The 12981-nt window shown below is 47.5% G+C and overlaps 1 protein-coding gene across 1 annotated transcript; it reads left to right on the plus strand.

Annotated features, from left to right (window-relative positions):
• Window positions 1-2256: 2256 nt before the first annotated feature.
• Window positions 2257-3641, plus strand: LOC136466252 (uncharacterized). Its single transcript, XM_066464658.1, has 3 exons — window positions 2257-2302; window positions 2401-2460; window positions 2563-3641. The coding sequence occupies exons 1-3, from the start codon at window positions 2257-2259 to the stop codon at window positions 3639-3641; spliced, it is 1185 nt and encodes a 394-aa protein (XP_066320755.1).
• Window positions 3642-12981: the final 9340 nt, after the last annotated feature.

The raw sequence follows: 12981 nt of genomic DNA on the forward strand, positions 1-12981 counted from the left end.
AAATATATGTAGCATACTTTATGGATATTGAATTAGTTTTCCTAATAGTTTAATGCATTTACATGTAGAATTGAGAAATATTTTTTCTCTATTTTATATAACAACTAAGATGGATAATTTAGTTAAAAATTAAATGGTTCTACATCATAATATCTTTCATAATAGCAAAGGCAGGTAATTTATATAAGTATTAGGAGTTTAACTATCTTGCATAATATTAGAGTTGTGTATTTTAGATACAAAATTAGGAGCTATTCTGAAGTAGCTTTCATAATGACATAGGTGCAGTAATTTAGGGCCTGTTTGGTAGAGCTATGCTCCCTGATTCTCCAACTATGCTCTTTGATTCACTGGTGAAGTGATTCTGAGTGATTCTCTGTTAGAATCAAATCTGATAAAATCGTTTGGCAAGTTGTTTGCGAAGTGATTCCTAAAAGGAAGGATTTTGCTGGAATTGTCCATAATACCCCTGTTTGTCTGAACTGAAGTATGCCCAATATTTGTATGATACATTATGGTTTTGTTAGAGATTGAGACTAGTGAAATTCTCCATGTATTTCGTGATTTTTGCATGCAGTGTAAAGGACTAACACAAACAATTTTTACATTCTCATCACACCATACCGCAGTGTCTTCCTTCATGGTGCTGATATTGTTTCATGTCTAAGAATTAGTATTAGTAGTCATACTTCACAAACATGTAAAGGACTAACACTCATGCAAAAAAAAATCAACTAGCTACACACCAGCATCACATACAAAATCCATAATACAAGAAGAAACATATCTCCAAATTGTAGATCTAAGCAAGAGGGGCTTGGACGGCAGCGAGAGGAGGTAGGAGGCAGCCTGCAGCAATACAAATCAGAGACAAAATTAGATGGATCTGAGGGAGAGAACGTATTTGAGAGGGATGGGATGAGCATCGGCCTTCAACTAACCGGAGAGCAGCGGACGGACGAGCAACGGGAGTCGGGGAGGGACCCAGCGGCCGGTGCGGATGAGCAGTGGAGGGGCACGGCGGCCGGTGCGGACGAGAAGTGGGTGTTGCGCCGGGACGAGGAGCGGGCGTCGGGGAGGGGAACGACGGCCGGCTCGCTCCGCTCGTCGCTCGCGCGAGAGTCGCGACATGGGCGCCGCACGGAGGGGATGGAGAGACGGTGTCGGAGAGGAGACCAAATGGATTTCTATTTTTGTACCAGTGGCATTTGCGAGTAAATATCATGAAAGTTTGTGGGGAGGTCTGTAGTCTCAGATGGTGGGGATCGGGAGTGAATCCGGGGAGCAGGTTTTTACGGCTACACAGAATAGAGAGCGATTCACTCAGATTCACCGAAGAAGCTAGGGCATATTTTTGTGTTTGGCAGCCGAGGAGCGATTCTCTTGGAGAATCTGCTCCATGGAGCGCTCCCAAACGCAGCTTAGCGTTAATGTAGGGGGTTATTTTGAATTTTCTTTCATAATAACAAATGTGGGTAATTTAAATACAAATTAAATTTAGGAGGTTATTTTAAATTATGTTTCATAATGGCAGGTTAGGTAATTTAGATGAAAGATTAGAGGATTACTTTATTATATATTTATAACGGTAGAGATGGGTAATTTTTTAATATATCAAAATCGATCCAATGGTTATTATAGAGTAAAATGCACCACAGGTACTCAAACTATTGTGTGGTTCCCAAATAGGTACTCGAACTGAAAAACCTACCAACTAGGTACTAGATCTATATTTTTTGTCACCAACAGCACAAGATTAGGCCACGCAGGCAACAACAACTTAAGTGGACAAGCCACGTAGGCACCGGCATCGCAATCGTCATGGGATTTTTGCTGAAACCCCCCCGCCGAACGTGGCTGGTCACTTCTTGGTCCCTAGGTGCAGTACGGCTGAAACCCCTCCCGTCCCTGAAGTCTCCCGTGCCGGTCTTCTCTCTCTCTCGTATTCTCTCGATACACCGCCGCCGCCCGTGAAATCGCCGCCGCCCGGCCCTCCCAGTCTTGCCGCCGCCGGCCCCTCCATTCTCGCCGCCCCCCTCCCCCACAATCTCATCACCACCCGCCTCCCTCCAGTCTCATCGCTGCCCGCCTCCCCATCTCGCCGCGTGCTCGTGAGGGGTGTGCTCGGCGGGGTCAGATGGGGGCGAGAGCGGCCTCGTGAGGGGCGCAGTCGCCACGCTCCGCGAGTGGGTGCTGCGAGCAGGCCGAGGCCAAGGACGTCATCGTGGGAGGTGTGGCACGGCGCGGTACGGCACCATGGCCGATCGCCGGCGATTGGAAGGGGAACCAGCACCTGTTTATGGTAAGTGCCGCAAACTTGGTGTGGCAGTACATGGATTTGATGCATAGATTGGGTTGTCAGGGTAAAGCACTGAACTTTAGGTTTATCTGAATGTTTAGGGCCTGATGATGACGAGTTCTCTGTGGAAATACATCATGGGGGATTTTTCTGTGGGTCTGGTAAAGATTAGATTTATCTTGATGGCAAGGTTGATTGGTTTGACCATATCAAAGAGAAGTATTGGTGTTTTTTCGCAGTTGATGAGATTAGTGTGATGTTAGGTTATGGACTTGACAATGTGGAGGTGTACTGGTTGTTGCCTGAGATGGTTGTGCCTACTGGTTTGAGAATTGTAGACTCAGATGCAGATACACAAATCATGAACCAATTTGCATATAAAATCAAAAACTTTGTGATGTACTTTGATATCTATAATTCATTTGACAAAGACATTGTGTTGAATCCAATTGGTACACTACCCAAAATGTTAAGTCCTAGGAAGGTGCCACCTGAAAGAGATGATGTGGGCAACAACAACAACAGTGACAATGATGGCAGTATAGATGGGTACTTCTTAGACAGTGACTATGAAGTTGTTGATGATGATGATGACCGATTCTATGACAATGTTGATGATGGGGTGCTTGATGAGGGTGCAGCCAAGGGCATTGTAGTCAGCAAAGGGAAGAAGAGAAATGCTCCATATGTCAAAGAGAAGATGGCAACGGTTAGGGAATGGGATGAGCTGTCGTCTGATGAGGATGAGTTGGAGTTACCAGCTGAGGAAGAGGGCCAAGTTGGGATGAATTTGAAGACCTTCAGGCCAGAGGACCTGCAGAACCCTATTTTCAAAATTGGAATGAAGTTTGCATCAGTACAACTGCTAAGAAAGGCTATTACAGAATACAGTATCAAACATAGGGTGGAGATAAAGATGCCATGGAATGATAAGACCAGAATCAAAGCTCATTATGATGTTGGTTGTCCATGGTACTTGTATGCTTCATTTGATTTTAGGATGGAATGTTTCTTGATCAAATCTTATGTTGGTGATCACCATTGTCAAAAGAAAGGGGTGCTTAAGAGGTGCACTGCAAAATGGATAGCTAACAAGTACTTGGACAAGTTTAGGGCTGATGAGAAGATGAGTCTGACCAATTTTGGAAGGACAGTTCAGTTGGAGTTGAACTTGACCCCCTCTAGGATGAAGCTGAGTAGGGCAAGAAGGATGGCATGGAACATCATTTATGGAGATGAAGTGCAGCAATTCAATCTTCTTTGGAATTATGGTCATGAACTCAGGAAGTCAAATCCAGGTAGTAGCTTATTTCTGAACTTGCTTGATGGCTACTTCAGTTAACTTTATGTGTCTTTCGATGCTTGTAAGAGGGGTTTCCTCAGTGGATGTAGGCCAGTGATATGTCTAGATGGCTGCCACATCAAGACTAAATTTGGGGGACAGCTACTCACTGCTGTAGGCATAGACCCAAATGATTGTATCTTTCCTATAGCCATGGCAGTGGTAGAGGTAAAGTGTCTAGCATCATGGAAGTGGTTCCTAGAGACACTAAAATAGGATCTTGGCATAGACAACACCACTCCTTGGACCATAATGACAGATAAACAAAAAGGACTAATCCCTGCTGTCCAGCAAGTTTTCCCTGACTCTGAGCATAGGTTCTGTGTTAGGCATCTATACTCAAACTTCCAAGGCCACTTCAAAGGGGAAAACTTGAAGAATGAACTGTGGGCATGTGCTAGAGCAAGTACAGTAACAAGGTGGAACCAGGAAATGGAGAAAATGAAAGTGCTCAACAAGGATGCCTATGCATGGTTAGAGAAGATGCCACCAAACACTTGGGTTAGAGCCTTTTTCAGTGAGTACCCGAAATGTGATATCCTGTTAAACAACACTTGTGAAGTTTTCAACAATTACATCTTGGAAGCTAGAGAACTGCCTATCTTGACCATGATACAGAAGATCAAGTCCCAACTAATGGTCAGGCATTACAATAAATAGAAAGAAGTGACTGAGAAATGGGTAGGAATGGCCATATGCCCAAAGATCAGGAAAAGGTTAGCTAGGCATGCTGATTTCTCCAACACATGCTATCCTATACCAAGTGGGAATGGTATCTTTGAAGTTCATGACCGAGAGTGGCAGTATGTGGTTGATCTTATGGGCAAAAATTGTGAATGCAGAAGGTGGCAGTTGACAGGCATACCATGCAGCCATGCCATTTCTTGCCTGAAGCATGAAAGAATCCTAGAAGATTCAGTGCTCCCAAATTGTTACTCCATTGATGCATTCAAAAATGCATATGGCTGCAACGTATATCCATGTTCTGAAAAATCTTCCTGGGAGAATGTTGGAGGTCCAGAAGTGCAGCCACCTAAGTATGAGAAGAGGGTAGGCAGACCACCTAAGGCAAGAAAAAGGGCAGCACATGAAGTTGAAGGTCCTAATGGACCAAGGCTGTCTAAACACGGAGTAATCATGCACTGCAGCCATTGTGGATAAACTGGTCATAACTCAGCTAGGTGTGAAGCAAAGAAGGTAGGCCTACCAGCTATTAAGAAAACAAAAAAACCAACTAGAACTGCTACTACAACTACAACTGAGCCAGAGCAACAACCAAGTTATGAGGTGAGTCATTCCCAGGTATGTGCACAGCCACAACCATACATTTTACATGTGCAAATGTAACTATCTAACTTTATTATTGGTTTAGGAGGTGACTAACCTAGTTGAGGTACCAGTAATGTCCCAAGTAGATAACCCCATGCTATCACAACTACTAGATGAGGTACCAGTAATGTTCATTTCAGTTTCACTCACAACCATTTATTACTGGCATATCACAAAACTGATGTAACCTATTGTATTCAGGCTTCACAGAACATGAGGCACATTCCATCTACTTCACCATTGCCAGACTCTACCTACATCATTTCCAACCTCCCACCAGCAAGGCATACTCCACTTACAACAGCAACAAAGACTGGAAGGACCTCAAGGACCAAGATAGTGAAGAACAACGGTGCTGCCCCTAGTAAGAAGACAGGTAAGACCAAGAGAGGTCAATCTGGACAGTAGGATAGCCCAGACAACACTTTAGGTAGTCTTTTGTGCAGGAAATATAGTTGCCTTTTGTCCAGCAACTATACGTTGCCTTTTGTCCAGCAACTATAGTTGCCTTTTGTGTAGTGATCTCATATAGGTATAGATCATTTGCAGCAACTTGCTGTTTTCTTAGCATATGTAATGGAAGCAACAAAACAATTCCTAGTTTGCTGATGACATCTTGGCTGTAATGACCACAACTATGGAAATAAATGGTTTCTCAGTCAATATATGTCATTATGAATGGATGGATGGTTCGGATGGTGTGTTCTCTTAGCATATAAAATGGGACCTGTGAATGTGAATGGATGGTTAGGCTGGGTGGTTTTCTTAGCATATGTAATGAACTGTGAATGTGAATGGATGGTTTGGCTGGGGTTTTTTTAGCAAAATGGGCATCCAGGGTGGCTTGGACATGAGCTGATGTTGCCTACGTGGCAAAGTTAGTACTGCTGGCGACCAAAAAATATAGATCCAGTACCTAGTTGGTAGGTTTTTCAGTTTATGTACCTATTTGGAAACCACACAATAGTTTGAGTACCTATGATGCATTTTACTCGTTATTATTTATGATGTTGATTAGAGTCTATCAAATTGAAGGCTAGATGTTTCTGATTATTGTGAGAATTTCTAGGATTTATTTTTTTTCTTAGTGTTTCTAGTGAGAATTAACGTGAAGCCTCCGTTGAGACATTTAATTAGTAATAGTAAAATAAAAAGTATTAAATTTATTATTCACGAACCTTTAATATTTATGTCTCCTAAAATTTTAGCTCGTGCGGAAGCACAGGTCGATAGACCAGTACGTAGTACATCTAGTAATACTCAACATCACTCGACAAGTTTCGTACCATGCTTATTCTACATAGTTTTGTACTAGCATGTATGTACATACATGTACCTCGCACTCCCGATGCGTATATGAACGTCATATTATATGTCTTCATTCACACGAAAAATGAGTAGTACCACTAGTTTAGCGCTCGCTGAATGCTCCGCTCGAGTTCGTCCTCCTTGATGTCGACGACCTTGCCCACCTGCTTGCTGTTTTTGAATAGCACGAACGTCGGATACGCTCCCTCCACTCCGCAAAGCCGCGCCAAAAACTGCACGCACGTACGGTTAATTCATATATATATATATATATATATATATATATATATATATATATATATATATATATATAAGGAGTACTCTATAGCTGCACCCGCGTCCGAGGCAGCGCCAGGAGGCCATCCGTCCCACCCAAGACGCACCACCAGAACCAGGCTCAGACTCGCCTTGCCTTGGATGGAGCCCATTAATAGCTCGGCTGGTTTGCATTAGTGACCGGCTTGTCACCCAAATTACGCTTACTCGTTTCCAGAAATAGGAGACCGTCTCAATCGTGGATGGAGACGTGCGTATCATCGTCGCTTCTGCCGATGACCAGACGCACCCTAGATCTAACCTGGGCCATGTTTAGTCCTGAATTTGGCGCCGCAAAAAACACTGTAGATACACTGTAGATACGCTGTAGTATTCGTTTGTATTTGGTAATAATTGTCCAATCGTTGACTAATTAGGCTCAAAATGTTCGTCTCGCAGAGTACAACCAAACTGTGTAATTAGTTTTTGATTTCGTCAATATTTAGTACTCCATGCATGTACCGCAAGTTTGTTGTGATGGGGAATCTTATTTTTACATAGTGTTAAAGTTGGGAATTTGAGGTGAACTAAACATGGCCCTGTTCTTCCAGACGATTCTGCTTTGCATCTTTGGGCAGCTCCATTGTGATGGTGACTCGTGGCCACACATGCACACTACTGCCAGAAGCGCTACAGCTCGCGTCTATTCGCGCGGATGTGCAGCAGCTACTGGTGGTCCAATTCAAGGTGTGTTCTCTAATCCCTTCCCTGTTTTATCTTCCAATTGATTTACTGATTTTTACGTTTGTGAATTCAAGGTGTGTTCATGGATTGATTATGTTATTTAAATTGTGTGTAACACAACACTCTAGTGACACATCGGTGATATAGTAAATTACTAGAATCATAGTACCTACTTATACTTACTAATCTAGTGACACATCACTGCTAGCTAGATTAGTCAAACTTCAACTGGAACTTTACGTTGTTTGTATGGCTGATTTGATTTGTCCCCACCTGTTGAACACTACAATACAATTCAATATTTGCAAGGGACATATATTCTAGTAAATATTTCGAAAAATTGTATTAAATAGATTATCGTAACTAAAAGGGTAGTGTCGGTGTTTTGGTCCGGCGGGTCCTCAACCGACTAGTAAAAGTGTACTGCGTGTCCCTAATCCCGGATGGTGATGCAAAGAGACACAAGGTTTATACTGGTTCAGACAATAGGTGCCCTACGTCCGGTCTGAGAGAGCGATCTTGTATTCCTTGCACCGAGATGCTTGTAGTAGGGGCTTACAAGTTGAGCGAGAGAGGGAGCTAGTCCCAGGTCTCTGCGTAGAGTGGCGTGGGTTACTTGAGATGTTGATCTCTTGCAGTGAGGGAGCGTGTGTGTTACAGAGCGTTGCTTGCACGTGTGAGTCTGATCTCCCCTTAGAAGCGGCCCTGGTCACTCCCTTTTATAGTCGAAGGGAGGCACAGGGACGGTACATGTATTTGCTACGTGTCGTTTTGTGAGCAGAGGCGGTATGTCCGTGCCCTGCAGCTCGTCACTGTGGTGACATGGTCGGTGGAGCGGTCTTGTCCTCGGTGCACTGGAGCGACGCGTCGGTCACGCCTGATCCTGTGCGACGTGGGAGCTCCTATGGTGGCATGCGCGCCTTCTTCTGTTGGAGGCGTGCTGGTCACTTATATGTTTGACCGGCGCGGAGAGCCGAGGCTGGGTAGATGCCACGGTGCGGGTGCGCTGATTCCGAGGCTATAGGAGCTTGGCCCTGTGCACGACGTGGGAGCTCCTGCAGCTTGACGCAGGGCATGGCGCGTACTGCGGACGACGTGTCAGTCCCAGAGTGTTGACAACGTAGAGAGCCAAGGCCCAGTCGGTGCAGAGGCTGAACCATTGTGGGGGGCTCGACGGACGCGAGTCCCGAGGCAACAGGAGCCCGAAAGCGGATAGCCGAGACTCGGAGGGTGCAATTGGTCTTGTACGTCGATTCCGAGGCTACAAGGACCCGGACTTGACTTTCCATGCCGCGCTGTCCTTGGAGCAGGGGTTAGGCAGCACAGTGCAGCACGAGTGTCAGCCGTGGGCACAGTGCCGAGCACAACGACATGTAACCCCTGCCCCGTCCTGTCCCGGACGGCATGGCGTCGATGTGACTCCTGTCTCGTCGGCCACTCCGCTGTATCGTGCCATCGTTCGGCTGACGTCGTGGGAGTGGTTGGACGCGTTAGTTGGATGTGACGTCCTGTCAGAGAAGTCGGTCAAGGCGGCGGTGACGGGGTTGATGCCGAGCCGGCCTCGTGGCGCGGGGCCTCGGGTGAGTCGGAGAATCGGTACCTCGTCCGAGACCTTGTGGCGCGGGGCCTCGGGTGAATCGGAAAACCGGTACCTCGTCCGAGGCCTCGTGGTTTCGTTCTGGGCCGAGCCTGCTTCGGGTGAGCTCGGATATTGTTCGAGGTGGGCCGGGTGGTCCAGTCGAGCCTCGGATAAGGTGGGGGTTTGTCGGTGGTTGTATCTTGGCTTCGATATTTACAAGGTCTAAGCGATTTTTTCGGTTTTTGCTTAGGGGACCCCTTTTTATGGTACCCGATAGTAGCCCCCAAGCCTCGGGGAGAGTGTGAGCGCTCTCCCTGAGGTTTTGACGAGACTTGGCTCACGGCAGCTCCTTGCGGGATGGTGTTTCATACTCGAGGCTTCAGTGGGTGCGCGCGAGCGCACCCACCGGGTGTAGCCCCCGAGGCCCTAGAGGAGTAGATTTATTCCTCCAGGGGCTTTTTTCATGTTGAGTGAGGGGTTTTATCGCGTTTGTCGAGCCCCCGAGTGCGAGTTCGGGTCACTGGGCCTCAGCTTGGTTGTAGGAAGAGCCCCCAAGCCTCTGCTCGGAGCAAGAGGGCGATCAGGAGTTTCCCTGACTTTTTTGTGCGGCCCTCGTGTATCCTTTTCGTTCGGAAGGAGAGGTGGAGTATGCCAGGCTACCCTCGGTGGGCGAGCAGTGACACCACTGGTGAGCTGTTACCGGGTAAGTCCAAGTGGAGGCCCGTGCCCCATTCGATAGGGCTCAGTGCCTTCCTATGGTGGGATCCCATTCAGAGACCTCCCTGCCGGTCTGGGAACGACTTAGGGCATCCCAAGCAATTACTTGCTTGGGCCTCGGCCATGTACGGGCTCGCTCATAGTCATCCCTGACTCTGTTTGTCTTGGGGCGGCTATCAAGACCCTCGGGGGCCCAGCCTTCGAACCCCTAGACTGTAACGGGCTCGGTGCCCAGTTCCTTAGTCTGAAAGGAATCGGGTGGGGGATATTCCCTTCCCATCGACTGATGACGATGGGTGTGCCTTTTAAGGCGGTTCCTCGGGGAGACAGAACGGTGCCTGCCGTCGCTGTGGTCGAATGCGACGCGACGTCTACGGATGGGACATTACTGTGTGCGCATGGTTAATAAGAAAAAGGTGGACACAAGGGCGGTTTGGTCAGATCTAGATTAACTGTGCTAGATCTGAGGGAAACTTTCCTGGTTTTGTCGCCCGCCCGTTTCACCCTCTTTCCTCCCTCATAAATATGTGACAAGCCGCGCCCCACCCCTCCTTACCTTTTCCGCCTGCGTTCGCCCTTTCTGCCCTCGAGCGGTTGCTAAGAACAGAGGAAGAGAGCGCCGGGGAGAAGAAGGGAGAAGGGGGAGGAAAGGAGAGAGAGAGAGAGAGATAGCGAGAGCACACCTTACCGCCGTAGCCATATTCTCCACCGCACCCATGGCCGGCGACGCTGTTGTCCTCCAGGTGGATCCTTGGGGTCCGTCCAATGTGTCCATGGCGATGCTGCAGTCGCTCATCGACGACGGTCTCCTCCGCCCGGTCACCGACCCCAACAAACTGGAGTGGATTGCTGACGAGCCGGAGCCGAGGCCACGCGATGGCTACATCTTGAGCTTTGTGGCCTTCCACGAGCGCGGCCTCGGCTTGCCAGCAGACTGGTTCATGCGGGCACTCCCGCATTACTATGGCGTGGAGCTCCACAACTTCAACCCCAACTCCGGGGGGCGCTGCATATGGGCGTCAAGCACGCCCTGGCCATCGTCTCCTCGCACTACGCCGGCATCGACCTCAAGGCCATCAGCGATGGTTACGTCGTGGCTGAGGATGACGAGAAAGCCAAGGAGGAGGTCATGAAGCTGGTGGAGACGGCTGAGGCCCCTAGCATGGCACTGGCCAGGTTGTTCGAAGAGGAGGTGGTTCCTCCTACGCCGACCGTCGATGCTGGCGACCCTGAGTTTTGACCTGGGCCAAAGGGGCCATGTAAATAGATTAGGACTTACATCATTGTACCATGATGCTTGAAACAACCCCGATTTCCGCGAAGGGAAATCCACAGCGTCGAAGTGTAATAAGACCGTTGTAGATCATATTACCCAAATTCCAGTCGAATATCACATTCATACAACGATAATATTAGAGTACAAGTAGTGCGGAATTATATAATTTATTACATCGCCGCATTGGCGGAATCAAAAGTAGCATTCATTCAGAACAGCTTGAAGATAAGATCGCCAAACTCGAGCATAGGCACGAACCCCTCATCCGTCAAACTCCTCAGAGCTATACTCCTCAGTAGAACCTGTGTGCCAAAATTTATCAGTACGATTTGTACTGGCCACTCCCACCCTATGAGCATTGCTTTGTGGAAATTGGATGCAAGTTGGATATAATCAAAAGGAACCTATGAGGCTGGGGCTTCCTATGTATTTAGCATATCAAGTATATAAATAGTATAGTCAAGTTTTAACACCATTCCCACACACATTCCACCCCATTCCCTTTTCTGAGCCAGGTTTTGATCCTGGGATCGACATACCACCATCTCCATATCATCTCCATACCATACCATCGCTCAGTCGACAGGCCAACTCCCTCTCGGCACTATCTCAAGGCCCGTAGCCCCTGGCTACGACCGACACTCTCCCACGGGGGAAGAAGAGAAGGACTCATCTCATTATCTAGTTTAAGCGTAACCCAGGAAAGGTCCATAGCCGACAAGTCGGCACATGTATCGATCGATCAACCATACACTCTGCAGAGGTTTTACATAACCACAAGATTCGCCTTCCTCACTGACCGTTGTCAACTAGGCTGATTCTGGCCGCTTGCTAGCCTAGGATAATGCCACTCTACCATTCAGCCCTGGTTCACCCCAAGTCTAGTCTAGGGTGGCTAAAACTGTGAGTCATGAGCCAGGTCCACAAGGTCTCCATGAAGTCTCGAAAGGGTGTGGGGGAAATCCTCTGCACCCCGTAACTCCTTACACAGTCCGCTATCAACCTAGCAGTAGTGGCAATATCCTACCAAGTAGTCCGGCCGTCCCGCACCATATAGGGCGAGTGGTACGTAAGGCTTCCCGGTGAATCTGAGTACTAGTAAGTCCTTAGGGATGACCAAGCCAGAATGTCTCCATCAGGGTTTCTATTTATCGTGCCACCACAGCACCTCCATCTCGGGCTCCTCCCATCACAGGTTCACACCCAGGTCCACCTCATATACCATTTACCCACCCAGGTATCCATTTCTAGGGGTGCCCAAGTAGCACCCCATGGCAAGACTTGCCCCAGGCTCGTCGTATACTCCAACTTAGTTGACACAACCCTCACCCTCCACACACCCAAGTCACACACGCAGCACTCTCCCCATAGTCCAGATAACACCAGTTTCCACCACGCATTAATGTAGTATAAGCATAGTAGAAGTATTAGCAATGAAATATAGCAGCAAGCGTGTGTCTAGCCTAATAGCAGGGTATGCAGGGGTAAGGTTGCATCAAGGTAAAGGCCACCAAGTAAGCATACTACCATGCAAGTCCTATCATAGTATGATTATAGCAGTAAAGTAAAGCAATAGCAGTTCTATATTAGCCATGCGTAATAGGTGATACGAGATTGGGTGGGATGTGGCACCTTCAGTGTAGTCGTCTCCGTTCTCCTCACGGTACTCACGGTCCTCGTCCGTCTGGTTCTCCTTCGAGTCTGCATCGATCGCATTATAGGCGCGTTAGCGACATTTATAGAATAGCACAAGAAGCAATGGAAATTCAAAAGAGCCAAATGCACTCAAACATGGGTTCATTGCGTAGAGCTTGATTTTAGATGAATTTTGATCCTAGTTTCGTATTTTTCCGAGGTCGTATGAATTAGTTATGAATTTCCGAAGTTTAAATTATTTCTGAAATTGGAAAAAAGGCTGAATTAATCCTGGGCTGACACGTGTCACGCTGTGACTCGGCATGCTGATGTCAGCATGACATCAGCGTCTCAGTTCTGAGCTGAAAGGTGGAGTCCAGCTAACGTCAGCATGACGTCATCAACGTCATCAGTTCCGACAGGTGGGTCCAGGGGTTCTTGGGTCACTGACATGTGGGTCCGGTCAAAGTCAATGTCAGTCAACGGCGAGTCAACGG

Source organism: Miscanthus floridulus, chromosome 7 (genome assembly GCF_019320115.1).
Source record: "Miscanthus floridulus cultivar M001 chromosome 7, ASM1932011v1, whole genome shotgun sequence".
Lineage (NCBI taxonomy): Eukaryota > Viridiplantae > Streptophyta > Magnoliopsida > Poales > Poaceae > Miscanthus > Miscanthus floridulus.